The sequence below is a fragment of the Eleutherodactylus coqui genome, chromosome 5 (genome assembly GCF_035609145.1).
Source record: "Eleutherodactylus coqui strain aEleCoq1 chromosome 5, aEleCoq1.hap1, whole genome shotgun sequence".
NCBI lineage: Eukaryota > Metazoa > Chordata > Amphibia > Anura > Eleutherodactylidae > Eleutherodactylus > Eleutherodactylus coqui.
In genome coordinates, this window is record NC_089841.1 from 209868443 (window position 1) to 209891060 (window position 22618).

The following is a 22618-nucleotide window of genomic DNA, read 5'->3' on the forward strand; positions in this document are numbered from 1 at the left end:
GCAGTGACCCCGGGTCTCTTCATTCTGAGGTACAAAGGATACTGCGTCTGAATGTAGTAGATCCTGAATGCTCTGTTGGAGTAGGCGTAGTTGTTGTGCTGAGCCTCCTGTGGTAACGTATTTCCTTTTGGGGAGGGACACCAGTTCTATTTGGTATCCCTGCTGTAGGATCTCTGGGATCCATGAGCCCTCGCAAATCACGGCCCATCGATCCACAAAGTTCCCCAGCCTTGCCCCTACTGGGATGGCGTCAGGGTTTCTGTTTTGATGGATCCCCCTGGTGGGGGTTGAAGAGGAAATTCCTCTAACCCCCCCCCCCATCCTTGGGATAACTCCAGCTGCCTGTCTTGCCCTTATATGACTCTCGCTGGGGCCCGAAAAAAGGTTTCCCCCTTCTGCAGTTTCTCCTCTGGGAACCCCTTCTTCCTATCGGATGCCTTCGAGAATTTTGTCGAGATCTGGCCCAAAGAGAAACTGGCCATGAAAAGGAAGCGAGCACAATTTGTTCTTTGAGGCCAAATCGCCCGACCAGGACTTTAGCCATAAAACTCTTCTTGCTGAATTGAACAGGGCTGTTGCTTTTGCTGAGAGTTTCACCGTCTCCGCCGACGCATCCGCCAGAAAATTTGTGGCCATCTTTAGGATAGGGAGAGAGTTTATAATTTGCTCCTTTGGCATTTTGTCGACACATGTGGCTGCAATCCCTGGTCTGAGTGTACTAGCTACCTCCCAAGATCTTCTCAGGAGGCCCTCAGCCTTCCGATCCATTGGATCACTTAGTTGCGTGGCGCCCTCGAAGGGCAGATTTGTTCTTTTGGCCACTGGGACATCCACTCTGGGTATTTCCTCCCAGCTTGCACACACCTTCTTCAAATGGGTATCATCTTTTAACTCCCCTAGAGGAGAAGGATCCCGCATCAGGCTTTTTCCATTCTTTCTGAATCAGCTTGGAGATGTTGCTATGGGCTGGGAAGGTATGTCTGCTTCTTTCCCCTAATCCCCCAAAGATCTCGTCCTGTATAGTACGCGGCTCTCTGGGTTCCTCCATCTTGAGTGTGGCTCTGACCGATTTAATGAGCTCTGCTAAGTGCTCCTGATGGAATATGTATTTCTTGTAATCCTCTTCATCTGAGGACTCTTCGGGTGCTGGTTCTTCCAGCACTCTCCCAATAGAGCTTCTTTCAGAGTCTGAATACTCTTCCGGGCAATACACCCTTCTCCAGCGCTTAGCCCTGGATGCCCCCGCTGGTGGCACTATTTGCGATGTCAGAGCTGACCGCACTTTCTCCTTGACCAGCTTCCTGACATCTTCTAGGAATCCCCCTGATTCCTCCTTAACCAGCCTGGCTACGCATGCCTTGCATAGAGGCCTCTCATACGTAGCTGGCAGCCTCAATCCACACTCTGCGCACTTTTTAGGTTTCGTTCTGGGAGGGGCATCTTTTTTATCCCCCTGGCAGACAAACAGTTTTTTGCGGATAAGGATGCAACATTCCAAACATTTATACATTGGATTTTGCATAAACTTTTTGGCCCCAGTGGCTACTTACGGTCCCCACTGTGGCTGAAGATTCAGCGATGTCTAGTGCTGGAGCAGTCATCTGTCAACCAGTGCTGCAGACACCTTGGAGCAATAGAAGCCAGCCTAATAGCAATGGACAGGAAGACACTGATGAAGGTGGGAGAGGGGGGAGCTTTTTTAACCTCAGTATGTTCCTGTCCAATCAGGAGGAGGCTATCTCAAATGGTGCTGTCCTGGAGACAACTGGGGAAATTAAATAGAATGGTTTGTCCATTCTAATTTTTTTTGGCGGCTCATTAGGCTAGGGCTACACAGCAATTCGGTGGCACGACCAAAGTAGAAGAAATAAAACCCCTGAGCAATTTATTGTCAGACAGTTTTAGGCTTCATTCACATGAACGTATATCAGCCACGTTTTCACACCTGGACGATATAGGCTGCCCATCTGATGCATTGGTGTAAAATGCATCAGTTCAGATGGGCGTATTCTGGGCGGCATAAAAGCACTCTCCCTTGCAGAGTCAGCGAGGTGGCAGAAAGGAGGCAATTAAGCAGAGCTAAACTTTCTCACCCCTGCCCAACAGCAATACGGGCTCGGTCTTGCTCCTGTGTAAGAGCCCTTAAAGCTGTGATTTGTATTGCAGTAAGGTCACAGCGTGGCCATAATCATTAGATGCAATGTCACAGACGGTCATTGTCATATTGTTGTAGACCTCAGCATTTTTTTAACATCCCATTAATTTCAATGGGAATCTATACAGCATGGATTTTAATCTACAAAATCTATCAGCCACAAACTATTATGGGGGCTCAAAAGGTGAGGGAACAGAGTTTGGGGAGCTGTATTTCACACTCACCAGTTACCATGTTTCAGAGCTGTATCCCCGCGAAGTTAGCACACGCACTTCCCATAGAGATGAATGGGAAATGTGCACAAGTCAAGCTGCTGGCATGCTCCAAGTTTGAAGGGACAGAGTGCTGGAATTGGGGGTCTGGTATGAAGCAGCTCCCCAGATTCCTCATTCTCTCACCTTTGTCCTGGATTCCTAGTGCAGATTTTAAACCTTGTTGAATCTCACGTTTTTTCTTTGCTTCTTTTGGATCCACTCTTCACCCATCCATAACTGCCACACAAACTGCACGCTTGCAGCTTTCAAGGAAATTCCCTTTGTGTAAAGAGGTCTTCACGCATTTATTTATTTTTTAAAGACAGCATATCTGCATGAAACCTTCTTGAGGGAATAGTAAGCCTAATATATAAAAAGCAGAACACTGTGTACATAGCACAATGCACTTTTTATTCTGTGTGCATAAAAATATGCAGAACATCAATTGTCTCAGGACAATACAGGTAACTATTTACAGACAAAAAAAACTAAAGAAATCAAGTGAGCAGTCTGATCGAAGATATGGAATTATTCTCACTGAACAAGTAGCTAGAGGAATGTGTAGTGACTGGCTGAGAACAGCTTCAATGGTTGGCACATATCGACTTCTATACAAGAGACCAGAGTTGAGCAATTTTACTAAAATATCGTCTCATTGAAGAGCGGTTATTGAAGACGCCAATGAAGGCAAGAAAGGGAAACCCTCTGTTATCTTCGTATCAAAGAAAGTGCCTAGTTTACAAACCATTCAGATACTAGGAAAATAGCTTATTTGTTAGCTGCTGTTTATACAGTAGCGATATGCATATAAAAGCAGAACAAGATTGGCTGGTCTGTTCATGACTGGTGAGTCTCCTTGAAGTGTCTCATGAAGTCTGCTAATTTTTCGACATCATCCACAGTGACAGCATTGTAGAGAGAAGCTCTTATTCCGCCGACAGATCTAAAAACACAGAAAGACAACGAAACTTAGAACATCGAAGCTCCAACAAGGTAATTCACAATGCTTATAGAAGGGTAAGTGTCCAAATGTAGGGCATACTCTAGAATCAGTAGAGACTAACAGTTACTCTCCCCTTGATGTCCAATACACTTTCACTTTTTAGGATGTGGCTTACCAAGATGTAAATTTATTAGAAATCTTTTTTTAGCTTTATATAGCTAAATGTTCTAAAATATATTTTTACAGTGTCTAATAGTGATAGGGGCATATGTGGGAATTTATGAGTACTTTTAAGGAATGTTCCCATCTAAAACGATTATTGCACGTTGCTGTAAGGCTGGCGTCATACGAGCCTATTTGAGCACACAAAAGGCAGAGAATACACAAGCGTGTATTTATCCTTCACTTTTCGGTTGCACACGCGCAAAAAAAAAAAAAAAAAAAAAAAAAAGCAGCATGCTGTATCTTCCTGCGCAGGAATAGGGGTTGTGCAAATGCACACAAAATATGCAAGCAGATGCGTGAAACACTGGAATTCTGCTGGAAAGAGAGCATATCTGGAATTACATAGATAAAATAGCCATTTTAGGGCTCAGTCAAATGAGTAAAATTTAAAAACGCACGTATAGTTGCGTTTTCGATTCGCATCTATTAGAACCAATGCTTTGCAGTGAAAGCGGTCACATGTCCATTTTTTCAAGCGAATAAAATTTGCACGTGTAAAGAAAAAAAGGAAAGGGTTTCACAATTCGCACCGCAGCTGTGGCAGGGCATTCTTTTATTCCCACGGCGAATCCCATCATCACTGAACTGAGCGCGATGTACTCCCTAGGTTTTCAATGGGGCCGGAACTGCTGTGACAGAATCCAGGGGTTTCACATCCAAGGAATCCCCTGCAGCAGCTGTCACAGCTGCAGCAGGGGATAGCGATCCTCCCCCATTGCTTTCAATGGGGTCACACAATTTGTGCAAATTTTTCCATCGTGTGAGTGCACAAGTGCGAATAAAAAGAAAACGGTGTCTGATGCTTCGGTCAAGCTTTTTTTTTTTATATACGTGTTGAAACGCTCGTCTGATTGAGCCCTAAAAATTCGTGCGTCTGCTTGCCGGGCACAAGTGAACAGCATTGTTCATGCCACAAACACACTACACTCACATACGCTTGTGTGAAGGGGGCCTAGCACTCAAATTATGTAAATGTAGATATTAGCAGCCTCTACCTCTCTGAAGTGCAGAGCAATCTCTTAATACTGCATGTTGCCTTATTTTGCTCCTCTATTCTGAAAAGCTCTGTACAATATGCTCACACTATATAAAGATTATATATTTTTTAATTTTATTATTATAGAGGGGTTCCACTTCTGGGACTCCCACCTATCAGATATTTAGGACATGTAATATTGACATGTTATACTGTATATTTATAACATGATCCTTCAAGATGTCTGACTGAACCAAAAAGTAGTTAAATCAATAATAAATTCTCCTATCGTATAGTTATCCCAAAGATGTAGAATATTTTACACATTACATTGCTAGATCAAAGAACAGAGACTTAATTTTCGGTTGTCTTCTTCTAAGTTTTTGGGGTAAAATAGTGGGAAAATGTATTAATTTCATACTGCTGTGGCTGAGGTTGGCAGAAGCATATGAACTGTTAGCTTATTACATCAGCAGACAGTGAAACCATTTATATAGTACGGCTGTCTACTGACTATATGCCAAATATTTCTAAAGGATAACTAAATTATGTAAAGTTAGATGCTGTCAGAAGCCATTTTTACCTGTGTCCCTTCAGAGACATCATGCCAAGTGCTGCAGCTTTGGCTAGAAATTCTCTCTCCAAGGCACCGTCACCCGTAATACTTCCGATACGGAAAGGAATATTCATTCTGCTCCTGCTCTTCTTCTCTACAGGACAACTACAAAGGGAAAAAAAGGCAGGTTCTTTTATCAGAACATGGAAATTATGTCCTACAGTTAGTACAGCTTCCACTAGTCCATGACAGCACAACTGGAAGTTGCCCTCTGTAGGGGCAGGAAGACAAGCCTCTCCCACAGCCACCTCCAATGACTTTAATGCCTATAGTCTTCACAGTTCATTAACAAAAAACAGTCTATACAACGTTGCGTCACGTGTAGTTACACAACTTAAGGGTGGGTAAGTAGAGGAGCTGGATGGACCGAATTAAATGGTAGAGCATAATAATCCCAATATTCCACATTGTCCAGGTATGACAGATTATAACCTGGTCGTGTTCCAGTTGTGCTATGGGTGGACTACAGCCAGGAGGACTTTATGTCCAAAAGCCAGTTTGTTTTTTTTATTATTACAGTGCAAGTCCAATCGGTAAGGAGAGCCGGCAGCTGCCTTGCATATCTGTTCCGCTGTAGCTTCTGCACACTCAGCCTAAAAGGTACACTTAGACAGGACGAATGTCGGCCAAACTATGTCTGACACTTGTCCCTGTGTGTCCTCGCTCCTGTGCTGCAGGAGATTTCTCTCCTCTCGCTCCCCTGCCCCTCTGCATTGACCTAACATAGTGGTCGTCCAGTACTGAATGGCTTCTATTTAAACTCATCGTCCATCGTTTATGCAGCATGGATGATGAGCTGATCGCTCAGTGTAAATAGCGGCTGTTCAGTACTGAACAGCCGCTGTGTTAAGTCAATGCAGAGGGGCGGGGGAGAGCGAGGAGAGAAATCTCCTGCAGCCTCCCTGCTGTGAGCCAATGCTACTAGCTCCCATTAAGCAGCACTAGTGTGAGTATGTGTGGGGACGACTGTCGAGCATAGTTTGCATGACATTTATCCAGTCTAAATGGGCCTTAAGACTACAAGAGAGCCCTCATAGAATCAGCTCTACATCAGTATGCAGCCGGAATCCTCCTTCCGAGTCCTCTACTCCTTAGTTCCTCAGGAGAGGACAGGGGAGGAAATGTTCTAGGCTCACACACTGACATCAGTGCGCACCTGGGATCAGCGCAGAGAAGAGGAGGAGCGTCGCTGACTGCAAGGAGCTACTATTGGGGCTACTGAGAGGGGTTAATATTACTACTGAGGGCCACTGTGGGGGGGGGGGGGGGGGAAGGATAGTATTGTTACTGGGGCCACTGTGGGGGAGGCGGTCACCATTGTTACTGAAGCCACTGTGGGGGGGGGGGGGCGGTCACTATTGTTACTGAAGCCACTGTGGGAAGCCAGTCACTATTGTTACTGAAGCCACTGTGGGGGGGGGGGGCGGTCACTATTGTTACTGAAGCCACTGTGGGGGGGGGGGGGCGGTCACTATTGTTACTGAAGCCATTGTGGGGGGGGGGGCGGTCACTATTGTTACTGAAGCCATTGTGGGGGGGGGCGGTCACTATTGTTACTGAAGCCACTGTGGGGGGGGGGGGCGGTCACTATTGTTACTGAAGCCACTGTGGGGGGGGGGGCGGTCACTATTGTTACTGAAGCCACTGTGGGGGGGGGGGGCGGTCACTATTGTTACTGAAGCCACTGTGGGAAGCCGGTCACTATTGTTACTGAAGCCACTGTGGGAAGCCGGTCACTATTGTTACTGAAGCCACTGTGGGAAGCCGGTCACTATTGTTACTGAAGCCACTGTGGGAAGCCGGTCACTATTGTTACTGAAGCCACTGTGGGAAGCCGGTCACTATTGTTACTGAAGCCACTGTGGGAAGCCGGTCACTATTGTTACTGAAGCCACTGTGGGAAGCCGGTCACTATTGTTACTGAAGCCACTGTGGGGGACATTATTACTACTGGGACATTTACTACTGGAGGCCACTGTGGTTTATTATAAAAATAACTACTCCTTAACAGTTAAGCCAACTGATACAACTACTCCTTATTTCTACAGTCTTCCAGTTACAATCGGCCCTTTGAAGACAACCATCAGGTTGATGTGTGAAAAGGAGTTTGACACCTGTCTTACATGAAACAATACATTTCACTTCTCTGTACAGTAAATGGAGGATAACAATATTGCATTTTGTGCCCCTTACATTCACCATGTAGTTGACACAACCCCCTTAGGCAAGGAGAACAGATGGGGGTTCAGCTAAGTTACTTACACAAACAATCCACTGGATTCATCTATAATATTGTAAATCATTTCTGATTTCATGATGCTCAGTTTCTCCATACACTTCGCACCTCCATTATTCTTAATCCATTCCAACACCAAGCCTGTTATGTAGATGCTGAAACAATGACAGACAGTAGATTAACCCAACATTCCATAATCTGGTGCAATAAAGCACACAGCCTAAAGGAGATTGAAGAAACACCACAAAAGAAAGTGACAGACCGTAAAACTAATCTATGGAGCAATCTCTTGATCTTTCTATACATTTATTTGTAAGAACTACTTTCTCTCCTCCTTCCCAGCTTTTAAAACCAGTGGGTGGCCTGTCCATTTGGACTCTAGAGCAATGCTTGGGTGTCCATGGCTATAGGGGGCCCAGAGCTCCTTGGTTAGTTAGAGCACTTTTAATATAAAGTACAGGGCCGGTAAAAAATATTCAAACTCCATTCATGCCCATGTTGGTGGATACAATACCAATGGCCTTTGATCGCCCAGCCTACCCCTGGTTAAAACTGTAAACATTCCCAGTTAGTCGAAATACAAAAGATAAAACACAACGAACAATGGAGAAAATGACTGCTGGGAAACATTTAGTAGAGTCTAAAAACAAGAACTGGTCAATTTTCTAGAAGAACAAAGTCTTCCAGTGATACTTCAGCTTTTCTACAGATTTGGGGGTAGGGAAGTCTTATGGTAACAGAAATGCTTATAAGCACTATATTCCATTTGTGTTTCTTGAAAGGGGTTTTCCTGGGAAATACTATTGATGACCATCAGGATAGGTCAGCAATAGTTGATCGGCGAGTGTCTGTTGCTCAGGACCCCGACCGATCAGCTGAGTGGGCGCATGCAGTCAGTGCCGCAACAACAGAGGTCGGAGAGGAGGCCTCCGCGTCGCCCTCCATGTAGTGGCCGGCGCTTGTAACTGCAGGCACGGCTCTCATTTAAATCAATGGGAGCCGTGCCTGCAGTTACAAGCGCAGTCACTACACGGAGGTCAGCTCTGATCTCTGTATTCGGAGCGGAAACCTCTGCACCGACCTTCCATGTAGTGGCCGGCGCTCAATGAGAGCCGTGCCTGCAGTTACGAGCACCAGCCACTACACCGAGATAGTCATGGAGCCTTCCACTCCGACCTCTGTTCTTGCAGAGCTGAAAGCCTGCACCTGCACAGCTGATCAGTCAGGGCCTGAGCAACGGACCCCGGCGGATCAACTATTGATTACCTATCCTGATGATAGGTCATCAATAGTATTTCACTGAAAAGCCCCTTTAATCTAGATAGTTGAACTGTGCACCAGGTATGGCACTATATCCATTTTCTAAAAAATAGACATGTGACAGCTTTCATTGGAAAGCAATTTTATAATAGATCCATTTTTAAAATGCGCCTATAATTGCATGAAGAAAAAAAATTGCTCACCTGACTGAGCCCTAATAGTGCATTTATACCCCGAGCCAGAGGGGGAAGTTGCAAAATTTTTTGCACGAGCAGCCTTTGTGCCAAATTTTGTACGTTTTCTACGAGTACAGCCTTTTCAGGTGTCCCCCTGTGAGCACCAAGAATGGTATCTTATGTATTTTTAAAAGGCTGCAGAATTCTGTGAAAATATATAACCGTTGTCTGCAATTAACCCTTACCTAGTAGCAGGTAATAAGAAACACCATAAGTGACAGTTACTTGAAATTCACATACCTGAAGCATGGAGGCGTGTTATACAGAGAACCATTTCCTGCCTGGATTTTGTAATCTAGGATCGTAGGACATTCTTTTAATGCGAAACCCATTAAATCTTCTCTCACTATTACAACGGTGACTCCGGCACAGCCGATGTTCTTCTGGGCTCCAGCAAATATAAGACCAAACTAGAAAGCAAGAGAAGATTGGCGCTTTTTTATTTGGCAATCTAAATAGTGTGTCAGCACAGAGTTTATTACTTTTCACTATAGGGATGGCTTCAGAGCGCTTTCTTAAGCCAGTCGCACGCATTTTCCAAGTGTTTAACACGGTTTTCAGCGCAGCACTAAACGCTGTCGAACACTACCATTGATTTCAATGGGACTTTTCAGATATGCACTAAAAACGCTTTCTTCAAGCGCTGTCTGTTCTATTCTCATGCGTTTTTGCGTTCTAAAAAGCGATGCTTTGCTAATTGAATGGGGTGTGTTTTGCGCGCTGCTGAAACCGCAGCAAAATGTGGTTACTAGAGATGAGAGCACGTTCGGTTAAGGCAGATACTCGAACAAGCGTCACTCTTCTCGAGTAACTGCATACTCGTCCGACCAAATGCGGGGTACGGGGCGGGAGGTGTGAAGCAGAGAGAGATCTCTCACTCTCCCCCCCCGCATTTGCTTGGATGAGTATGCAGTTACTCGAGAATCATAGAATGGTAGAGTTGGAAGGGACCCCCAGGGTCATCGGGTCCAACTCCCTGCTCAGTGCAGGATTCACTAAATCATCCCAGACAGATGTCTGTCCAGCCTTGGTTTGAAGACTTCCATTGAAGAACTCTCCACCTCCCGTGGTAACCTGTTCCACTCATTGATCACCATCACCATCAGAAAGTTTTCTCTAATATCTAATTTGTGTCTCCTCCCTTTTTAGTTTCATCCCATTGCTTCCAGTCTTTCCTTGTGCAAATGAGAATAGGGCTGATCCCTCTACACTGTGACAGCCCTTCAGATATTTGTAGACAGCTATTAAGTCTCCTTTCAGGCTTTTTTGCAAGCTAAACATTCCCAGATCCTTTAACCGTTCCTCATAGGACATGATTTGCAGACCGCTCACCGTCTTGGTAACTCTTCTCTGAACTTGCTCCAGTTTGTCTAGGTCTTTTTTAAAGTGGGGTGCCCAGAACTGGACACAGTATTCCAGATGAGGTCTGACTGAGGAGTAGAGGGGGATAATTACCTCACGTGATCTAGACTCTATGCTTCTCTTAATACATCCCAGAATTGTGTTTGCCTTTGTGGCTGCTGCATCACATTGTTGACTCATGTTCAGTCTATGATCTATTAGTATACCCAAGTCTTTCACATGTGCTGCCACTTAGCTCAATGCCTCCCATTCTGTATGTTTTCTTCATTTTTCTTGCCCAGATGTAGGACCTTGCATTTCTCCTTGTTAAATACCATTCAGTGGCCAGCGACTAACAGTGCAAGCTTTTCTAGATCTTTTTGAAAACGCTCTCTTCCATAGTGTTAGCTATTCCTCCTAGCTTTGTGTCGTGGGCAAATTTGATCAGTTTCCCATCTGATCGAAAAAGGGCGATTCTCGCTCGAGTATCTGCCTTAACCGAGCTTGCTCGCTCATCTCTAATGGTTACCACATTTTTGAGTGTTTCTTCAGTTCTGGCATTATCAGCTTGTTTGGCTGCGTTTATAAGGGCGCCCACCCACTGGCGTTTGCGTTTTCCGCGGGGAAAAAACGCTGCGTTTCCCGCGATTTTTTCCGTGCGTTTTTCGCGGCGTTTTCGCGGCTTTTCCATTAATTTCCATTGACTTTCATGGGTGCATTAGGAGAAAAATAAGGACACATATGCAACTGACAGTTCCTATGTTAAAAACGCAAACGCAACGCAAAAAAAACGCCAGTGGACAGGAACACATGTTATCTCTATGCCTGTGCAGGAAAAACGCAAAACGCAGGTAAAAAAACGCCAGTGGGTGCTCGCCCTAACGGTGTTAAAAACGCAATCAAAAGCTGTCAAAAGCATGTGTGAGAGTGACCTTATTCTTAAGAACACACTTTACTGTAACGATTTAGATGGCAGTCAAAAGCTGACTGTGTCTAAGCAGAAAGGAGGAAGGTGCCGATGGGTTATCATGGCAGCCTGGGGCCTAGTGAAAGCTCTCAGTGCTGCAATGCATGGCTTGTGACAACATTGAAAAGTACTATAAACTGTAATACTGAATTATTGCAGTATATACAGCGTTTCCCTGAAAATAAGACCCTGTCATATACATTTTTGCCCCCAAACAAGCACTAGGTCTTATACTCAACTAGCAGGCGCGGTCTGGGCCCTCTCTGCTGCTCTCCAGCCTCATTCATCAGCCACTAAAAGATTGCTTCCTGGTTACAGTATTCATAAATCCCACCTTCAAGAAGCGAAGGCTCCGATTGGTTCATCAAGCGCTACTAAGGCCATCGCAGCCAACAGTTGTGGAGGCAGGATTTATGAATTGGCCGATCAATGCTGCAGCTCAGCCAAATCATAAATCCCGCCTCCACAATGTAAGGTCTGCTTGCTTCTTCAACTGCTGCAATGATTGGCCCTTCCCTCTAAATAAGTCCTAGCTACACTACATGAAAATAAATGCTCCCCTCACAGGCGCTGTCCCAATCCATCTCGCTGCTCTCCAAGCACTCCAGCAGTCTTCTGTGTCATCCTCAGTGCTGAAAGAGCAGTCTCTTCCTGGTAACGTGGGTTTAATACCCCTGCCTCCACCAAGAGAATGCTGTGATTGGCTCAGGACCATGGCCTCAGCCCATCACCGCCAGCGCTTGATGAGCCAATCACAGCCATTCAATGAATGAGAGCAAGAGGGCCTGGGACAGTGCCTGCGAGGTTAGTATTAAGACACCCCCAGAAAATAAGACACTGCGCCTCTTTTGGGACAAAAATTAATGTCTTATTTACGGGGACACACAGCATCAAACTGTATTCATTGCCAGATATATACCTTGGAAATGTCAACTGGTCTTGACAAGAAGTTTGAAGACATATCACAAACCAGTACTGCTCCATTCACATCAGGAATGTCCTGGAACTCCACACCATGTACGGTTTCATTGGCACAGTAATAGACATAGGAAGCTTCTGGGTCAAGATTCCAGCTGCTTGGATCGGGAATTTCTGAAAGAAAGTTTCCACACTTGTTTATAAACACATGGGAAGTTTTTTTTTAAAGGGTGCACCTCATATACATTATATAAAGTATCAGTAAGTTGCAATAACAGATATTTCACCAACAAAGAGTCCTCCTCGTGACCCATTCACTTAACCCCTTAGTGATTGGTCCATTTTATGCTCTAGTGACCAACCAATTTCAGGTTTTTTATCGCATCCCCAGAGCCACAGCTTTTTAATTTTTCTGTCAACATAGCCATATGAGGACTTGTTTTTTAAGAGACAAGTCGTATCTAGTAATACCATCATTTATGGGTACATTAACTCTTTCCAATCCACTGTCTGACCTCTAAAGATATTATGATTTAAGGCTGTACAGCTCCGATGTTGGAAAACATCCGTCGGGGGTCTGCTACTGTATATTGCCAGCCTCCCTGCTGTCGGAGCCTATCCAACGTGTCCCCTCATGCAGTACTGGCTTTAGCCAGCATATAGCGCCGTTGTATAACAGCAGAAAAAGTAAAAATTTGCTCATGTGTATGACCCCTTTCAAAAATAAGTGGGGTTTAAATTCGTGTGTTTCTCAACGCACAGATCTCACGCAATTTTCTCAGCCGTGTAAAAATGGCCTTGGGTAGTGTATTCCTAGCAACCAGTACACATTTTTATTTGCAAACGACGTTCCTGTAGAATGTCAGAGGTTTTGAGGACCTTTAAGAACTTCTATAAAAATAAAAAAATAAAAAAAAAGCAGGACATTGGAAAACTTTACAAAATACATGTATTTCTCTTTAAAGAGACGGTCACCATCTTTTTGCAACCCTTACTAAAAGCACCATAACGTAGTACCTGTCACACTGATCACAGTAATAGATCTGCTGTATGGATCTGTTCAGTACTTTGGGAGAAACTTGCATTTCATTAGTAGCAGCCAGAAACAGAACTAGTCCTGCATATTCATGAGCTACAGCCTAGCCACACCCACCCTGCCCTCCAGCCAATGATTGACCTGGTCTTTATGCATAGTAATAGGCAGACAGAAGTCAATCATTGGCTGGAGGGTGGGGTGGGTGTGGCTAGCTGCAGCTCATGAATATGCAGGACTGCACAGATACAGCCGATAGATCATTGTGATCAGTGTGCCAGGCACTACCTTATGGAGCTCTCAGCGATGGCCGCAAAAAGATGGTGACCGAGTCCAAGTTCCCTGGAAACCAGAACAGAGGATAGCATTCAGTGTTGACATTTTACCTGTGTAACTTGCAAGCTTTGGGTAGACAAGCTTTACTTTTCCATATTTCTCAGCTTCTTTAGCAGCTTTTGCTGACCAGGCACCGGTAATTATATAGTCTGCAGATTTGGCTTCTTTTAGACCAATCAGATTAAGAGGCACGGCACTGAACTGTCCACTTCCACCTCCTTGGAGGAAAAGCACTTTATAATTGTCTGGAATATTTCTGTTTAACACAAGAAAAAACACCCAAGACACAAGTTAGTAAACAGGATTTGTATTCCCACCACCACCACCACCACCACCACCTTTTTCCTACCCTCTGTGGGCAGCATGAAATAGAGACAAGCACGATGATTACAGCGATATGTCTGCTGTATGTATACTTGCAGAAGTTTGAGAAAAACTTGTCTGAGGATGGGAGCGCAGGGTTAACCGGAGCTTACCAATATGGAGGACTGGTCCTCTATGTGCAGCTGCTACAAATACAAAGTCTCTTCCAAACTACTGCAAGTATACATACAGCAGACCTATCCCTGTAATTGGCGTGCTGTCACCATGTGATGTTGCGCTTAGAGATGGCAGCAAAAACATGACAGATTGCCTTTAATGTACTGCCCGATGAGTCAAATTACATTGCATTAAAAATAGAAACTTTAAGTCCCAATGTCCGCTTGTAGCTTTGATTTGCGGAACCCCCGCAGGTGATCCGCAAAAAAAAATAAAAAAAAGAGCTGCCCATGGGGATGCATTAGCTTCTGCAAACAATTTAAAAAACATGCGGATGCCATTATCTCCCGGCATGTGGATCGCATGCTGCAGGGAGGCGGGGGTGGGGTGGGGGGAGGGAATAAATAAATAAATAAAAATCGCAGCATGCTCCATTTTGCCGGGTATTCCATGGGATAGCCTCCATTGAAGTCAATGGAAGCAGTCAGATCCGTGGGAAAGCAGGACATTAAAAAAAATAAAATAAAAATTAATTATAAATAAATGCGCTTGCGTCTGGCCCCTAGATGCATCCGCCGTGCGCAGAGGAGATCTGCAGGAGAGCGAGAGAGGCAAGAAAACCTTTTTTCCTCTCAATGTCCGTGGGCAAGCAGTGGTTCCGCTGAAGGATTCATGAGTGCAAGTGGACATTGGACTTTAGTTTGCCTTCATACAGGCCATTTCCGATGTAGGCTTTCCGCAACGGAAAACCCACAGCAAATATGCAGTGGCCAAATCCAGACCTAAATGGTGAACATTTGTCCATGGATTAATTTGCAGAAATGCTGTAGGGATTTGAAGGGTTGAAATCTGCAGCATAAATGGACATGCTACAGATCTAGAATCTGCAGCACTTTGAGAGCTTAGGCCTCATGTCCACGGGGAAAATCAGATCCGCTGCGGATTTGGGCTGCGGATGCAGTGCGGATGCACTGTAATTGTCTTTTATTTTTCATGCGGGAGACCAATTGAGCTATGTTCTCTATGAGCTCCCGCACGCGTGATCCGCACCTAAATGGAGCATGGTCTATTTTTTTTCATGCTCCAGAAAGTTTTAAATTCCCTTTTATTGACCATCCGCGGGTATTTATTTACCCGCGGGTGGTCAATGAATTCCTATGGGCGTGGATCCGCGTGCGGGAAAAACGCTGCGGATTTTAATTCTTAATTTGCCCGTGGACATGAGGCCTTAGTCGCGGAAATTTTCTGCACCATGTGAAGGTTTTAAATATCAAAATCTCATCCACATGCTACAGACTAAGGGCTTATTCAGACAACCATATATCGGCTGGGTTTTCACACCTGGCCAATACATGGTGTCCCTCTCTGCAGGGGGAGGAGGCTGGAAGAGCCATGAGCAGTGCACTGAGCTCCCCCCCTCTCCCCTACCGTATTTGCAATGGGAGGGGGCGGAGCAAAGTTTCAGAAATTATGTCCAAAAAAAAAAAAAAATGAAATATATTATACACACTCACATAAACTTAGTTTTATTTATTTTTTTAAGTGGTGCAGTGATTGGGGTTAACACGTACTGAATTGTATGCCATTTCTTTTAGAAACTAGAGTTAATTTTTTTTTATTATTATTTTCCTAAAAAGCATTAAAGCATACTGAACATGGAGGGGAAAATTTACCAAGTCCATCATTTCCAATGCTAAGCTAGGATTTCCCTTGGTGCCCAACTCTTCATGTAAGCACATCCCCGGCAGCTCCGTGCAGCTTGAGTGAGATGTACGCCAGGTCTGGCCTAACGTGCATTATACATAAATATGTTGGTCCAGGATGGCCACACCCTCACCTGACAAGCTCCACCCACTTGGAAATTATGTTAGAGAGAAGAAAAGTTTGTTTTTGCAAAAATATTCCCTTGAGCATAGATTTTTGCCTTTTTTTTTTGCCAGGAACCGGCGTAAATGTTTTATTAATGTGCGCCATGGTTTAGTGCAGACTATTCAGAAAAGCTTCAACGACTTACAGCAATTCTCTCATGAAAACTTCTGCCGTATTTAAAATCTTTGTGAAGTCGGACGATCTGTGGCTCATTTCTGTAAAACAAAAGCGAAAAAAATCTCACGTATGTTACAAATCACGTGGTTTCTATGGCATGCTGTTTTTTTTTTGTTACTTTGTAACATGCCCTATTCATGGTACATTTGGGAAGGGAGGGGGGCATAAAATCTGAACCAACGCTCCATCTAAAAAACAGCAGGAAGAACAACGTGGGTTTGCTTTGATGAGCGTTTTTCAACAAAGAAGCCAATAAATCTAACGTCCCCGGACCCGCTATCATGGAGCAATAGAATTTTCAGCCGCATTACATTTGCTTTTTAACTCAACGTTAAACCCCGTATCACATAGGGGTATTAGTGCGTTACAAGTAGTGCTGTGTCCACGGTCCGCTATTGGCCCGTGTTGTGTCTTCGTTGGCGATGATTCAGAACTGAGAAAGTTAAGTAGGATGACTTTGTTCATGGAGGCACTGAACCGCAGCACACAGAGTACCCGGCCCAGACATGTCGGAGTGCCTCCCCTTATGCCCGGTTTAGTAGCTACTTGTAGGCCTCATAAAACGAGTCTGAAGCACCTTTTCTTAGAATTCTGCCTTTTGCCTTTCTCCCTGGAAATGTATAAATGAATTTACAACTGGATGTTAAGACAGTATTTCCCTTGTCACCTAGTTAGATCTCTGGGCAGTCCGACAGCGCTGACTGGACATGACTAGAATGTGCATAGACATGCAACAATGACAGGGGCGCAGATAGCAGTCGGCAATTTATTCATACGCATCCAGGAGGAATAACAGAGGAACTGCACAACAGAGTTAAGAAAAAGTGCTCTACAGTTACTTAATGTGAAATAAAAAGTACAACTTTACATGTCTGATGAGCGACAGGTCCGTCTCAACTAATGTCAAAGAAAAACAAAAAACAATGCTGCCTAAAGAGTACCTGCACTTGTACACTAGAGCTCTTGTGCCCCAAGGCCATTTTCAGCTGTGTGTGCACTCTCCCATAGATCTCTATAGGACAAGGCACAGCTGGGACTTTGAAAAAAAAAAGTCTGATTTTTGTCCAGCGCAGCAACTTCAGAGAGGGACACTGCAGGAACTTTGCTTATGGGCTTATGGTGCTGTGAGGGCGTGACAGGTTCTTTTTAAGGGGCGACCTAATAACTATGTATAAATATATCATGGGGCCATACAGAGATCTCTCCCATCATCTATTTATACGCAGTACTGTATCAAGGGGATGCCCTCTGCATCTAGAGGAAAGAAGGTTTCTACACTGACATAGAAGGGCTCTTTACCGTAAGAGCAGTGAGACTATGGAACTCTCTGCCTGAGGACGTGGGGATGGTGAATGCGTTAAAAGAGTATAAGACGGGCCTGGACGCCTTTCTTGAGCGATACAATATTATATGTTATAATCATTAATTACGTCATAAGGGTCAGTAATACAGGGAGTTTTTCTAACTGCAAGATTTCGAGTCGGGAAGGCAATTTTTCCCACCAAAATGCAGAAAACAGACTTCTGCCTTTTGGGTTTTCCCATCTTCCTCTGGAAGAACAGGTTGAACTGGATGGACATGTTTCACCCCCATCAGCCTACCACACATTTCCCCTATGTCCTCGCAGGGAAGAACTTCAGTAGTATAGCTTTCATTTTATATTCTACTCTGGTAAAACGAAAGCTGCTCTGTGATTAGTTGCTACAGGCAACTAAGACAGGTTTTCTTTTAGATGGTTTTATAAGTCTGACCCTGTGTTTTTTGCCAGTTTTACCCGCTTTATGTGCCCGTTGCCATTTTCAGGGATTCGGATGGAGCTTGAGGCAATTTTTACATGGCAGAATAATCGGCAAGTTTTTCCGTGCACGTTCCACCTGATTAGCGGCCTCTGGGCCATGTGCTGTGGACCGCTACCCTAAATTATGGCTTGAAACTAGTCTAACAAACAGCAAGAAAAAAAAAAAGGGGGCAAAAATAAAGCAAATGATTTCCAAGTCCAATACTTCCAGAAACGGAAATCCTTGTGTAAGAACTGGTGCACTTACCAAGAACACTGATGCCAAGACCTTTATAGTCAATTAATTCTTTCTGAGCTTCAAGCAAAACCTGCAGTAGAAAAAGGTAAAAGAATAAAAAACAGAATGTTGCATTAATAGATACAATCAGTTACATTTGCAATTCTTTTGTTTTTGTTTCCATGTGTGACTAATCATGCGGGCTCCTATGTACACCGAGCCAGGCCTGAATTACTTGCAACTACAGAAGATGCTCTTATTATAGTCAATGGATGATAAAGTAGATTTCTAAGCGGTAACACAGACTATTGTGAATTGCTCCTAGATCTCTGCGGCATCACTTATAGCATTGCCTTTTATAGCCTGACATTTTACAAGGATCATCTTGGCACTTGAGTATCAAGCAAAAAAAAACATGTTTTTACAAGAATTAGGCTCATGGAAGCAGAACTCAGCTAATGATGCAAAGGGAATACATGCTGACAGGGCAGAAGCATTGTGAGCTGGGCAGAAAATGCAGAGAAAGCCACGCCCCCCCCATGGTGCTCCGCCTGTGATTGGTCAGCAGGTGACAGCTGATGCAATTTCTTTCTGCATTGAGTCTCCTCTGTACCAGAAGAACAAGCTGCCATTGTCTAGCATGCAGCCATTCCTGGAAGTCCTTAGATCCATCTGCACTGGGGCTTCCCTGTCCAATGCTACAATCCTCCAGCTCTGCACTCCCAGACCATCTGACTGCTGCATCCCTGTGTGCAGACATCATGCACATACATGCCCAATCCCTGTGTGCAGACATCAATGCACATACATGCCCATCCATAGTGCTCACCTGGATATTGCAGACGACAAATGGTTAATCTCACTTTAGTTCATCAAGTGAGATTGCAGAAGTTGAATGAACTAAAAGCGAGATTAACCATTTAATTACTGCAATCTTACTTGATGAACTAGAGGGAGATTACAGAAATTAAATGGTTAATCATACATTCGTTCAAGTAAGATTGCAGAGGTTCAATGGTTAATCACACTTTATGAGCTAAAGTGAGATTAACCATTTATTTCCTGCAACATCCACATAGAGGAGCATTTTAATGCATTGCAGGCAGCTGCAGTCCAGGATCCTTCTTAGTTCCGAATTACATTCTGGTCTATTCCTATATGTCTGGTCTCCTATCAGCAGGATGAAGGCAGATGCAGCCCAGCTGTGAGCAGGAGGTTGGAGTGCCCAGGGCTCCCCTACTAATAACACATCCGCATAGACTCCACTACAGGACAGATCCCTGGGCTCCACCGCTGATGATCACCCCGCTAGTACTTACAGAGGGCGGCAGCTTGGCTGGTCCAGCACCAAAATTGAGAACCTGGGTGATGATGTCCATGTCTGCGGCCGTGATGGGGGCTCCGTGCTGCTACACGTCTGCAGGGTTCTAGCGGTACTGCTGCGGACTGCGCCGCTCTGCCTCCGTAAATATGAAGGAGAGCGGCCGCTTCTCATTGGTCAGTTTCACATGGTGATTTTTTGCTCCGAACGATGGTTGGTTGCAGTCAGAGCTTGTGATTGGCTGATTGTCCACGAGTCCGGCACGTGATCGCTCTGTAGCGATGCAAGGCTGAAATGAGATTGCACCATCCAGCAACAAACCCGCGTGTGGAGGAGGCGGAACCCCACAGACACATAGCACACATACAGGACATGTACCGTGTATAACCCTCACACACAGACATAGACATATACCGTGTATAACCCGTACCACACATACATGACATGTACCGTGTATAACCCGTACCACACATACAGACTAATACCGTGTATAACCTGTACCTCACATACAGACATATACCGTGTATAACCCGTACCTCACATACAGACATATACCGTGTATAACCCGTACCACACATACAGACTAATACCGTGTATAACCCGTACCACACATACAGGACATGTACCGTGTATAACCCGTACCACACATACAGGACATGTACCGTGTATAACCCGTACCACACATACAGGACATGTACCGTGTATAACCCGTACCACACATACAGGACATGTACCGTGTATAACCCGTACCACACATACAGGACATGTACCGTGTATAACCCGTACCACACATACAGACTAATACCGTGTATAACCCGTACCACACATACATGACATGTACCGTGTATAACCCGTACCACACATACAGAGTAATACCGTGTATAACCCGTACCTCACACACAGACATATGCCGTGTATAACCCGTACCACACATACAGGACATGTACCGTGTATAACCCGTACCACACATACAGGACATGTACCGTGTATAACCCGTACCACACATACAGACTAATACCGTGTATAACCCGTACCACACATACATGACATGTACCGTGTATAACCCGTACCACACATACAGAGTAATACCATGTATAACCCGTACCTCACACACAGACATATGCCGTGTATAACCCGTACCTCACACACAGGCATACCGTGTATAACCCGTACCTCACATACAGACTAATACCGTGTATAACCCGTACCACACATACAGACTAATACCGTGTATAACCCGTACCACACATACATGACATGTACCATGTATAACCCGTACCTCACACACAGACATATACCGTGTATAACCCGTACCTCACACACAGACTAATACCGTGTATAACACGTACCACACATACATGACATGTACCGTGTATAACCTGTACCTCACACATAGACATATACCGTGTATAACCCGTACCACACATACAGACATATACCACACATGCATGACATGTACCATGTATAAACCGTACCACACATACAGACAAATACCATGTATAACCCGTACCACACATACAGACATGTACCGTGTATAACCTGTACCTCACACACAGACATATACCGTGTATAACCCATACCTCACACACAGACACGTACTACATATACATGACATGTACCATGTATAACCCGTACCACACACACAGATATATACCGTGTATAACCCATACCTCACACACAGACAAATACCACACATACATGACATGTACCGTGTATAACCCATACCTCAGACACAGATATATACCACATATACATGACATGTACCGTGTATAACCCATACCTCACCCACAGACATATACTGTGTATAACCTGTACCTCACACACAGACATAGACATATACCGTGTATAACCCGTACCTCACACACAGATATATACCGTGTATAACCCGTACCTCACACACAGATATATACCGTGTGTAACCCGTACCTCACACACAGATATATACCACACATACATGACATGTACCGTGTATAACCCATACCTCACCCACAGACGTATACCGTGTATAACCCGTACCTCACACACAGACGTATAACCCATACCTCACACACAGACATATACCATGTATAACCCGTACCTCACACACAGATATATACTACACATACATGACATTATAATAATAATAATCTTTATTTGTATAGCAGACATATACCACACATGCATGACATGTACCATGTATAAACCGTACCACACATACAGACAAATACCATGTATAACCCGTACCACACATACAGACATGTACCGTGTATAACCTGTACCTCACACACAGACATATACCGTGTATAACCCATACCTCACACACAGACACGTACTACATATACATGACATGTACCATGTATAACCCGTACCACACACACAGATATATACCGTGTATAACCCATACCTCACACACAGACAAATACCACACATACATGACATGTACCGTGTATAACCCATACCTCAGACACAGATATATACCACATATACATGACATGTACCGTGTATAACCCATACCTCACCCACAGACATATACTGTGTATAACCTGTACCTCACACACAGACATAGACATATACCGTGTATAACCCGTACCTCACACACAGATATATACCGTGTGTAACCCGTACCTCACACACAGATATATACCACACATACATGACATGTACCGTGTATAACCCATACCTCACCCACAGACGTATACCGTGTATAACCCGTACCTCACACACAGACGTATACCGTGTATAACCCGTACCTCACACACAGACGTATAACCCATACCTCACACACAGACATATACCATGTATAACCCGTACCTCACACACAGATATATACTACACATACATGACATTATAATAATAATAATCTTTATTTGTATAGCAGACATATACCACACATGCATGACATGTACCATGTATAAACCGTACCACACATACAGACAAATACCATGTATAACCCGTACCACACATACAGACATGTACCGTGTATAACCTGTACCTCACACACAGACATATACCGTGTATAACCCATACCTCACACACAGACAAATACCACACATACATGACATGTACCGTGTATAACCCATACCTCAGACACAGATATATACCACATATACATGACATGTACCGTGTATAACCCATACCTCACCCACAGACATATACTGTGTATAACCTGTACCTCACACACAGACATAGACATATACCGTGTATAACCCGTACCTCACACACAGACATAGACATATACCGTGTATAACCCGTACCTCACACACAGATATATACCGTGTATA

General features: G+C 44.3%; 1 protein-coding gene across 1 annotated transcript; it reads right to left on the minus strand.

Annotated features, from left to right (window-relative positions):
- Nucleotides 1–2799: 2799 nt before the first annotated feature.
- PSAT1 (phosphoserine aminotransferase 1) lies at nucleotides 2800–19501 on the minus strand. Its single transcript, XM_066604141.1, has 9 exons — nucleotides 19357–19501; nucleotides 18068–18128; nucleotides 15991–16060; nucleotides 13547–13752; nucleotides 12129–12301; nucleotides 9142–9311; nucleotides 7432–7560; nucleotides 5137–5274; nucleotides 2800–3352 (listed from the first exon to the last, which is right to left on the minus strand). The coding sequence occupies exons 1-9, from the start codon at nucleotides 19414–19416 to the stop codon at nucleotides 3247–3249; spliced, it is 1113 nt and encodes a 370-aa protein (XP_066460238.1). The 5' UTR covers nucleotides 19417–19501; the 3' UTR covers nucleotides 2800–3246.
- Between the last annotated feature and the right edge of the window lie 3117 nt (nucleotides 19502–22618).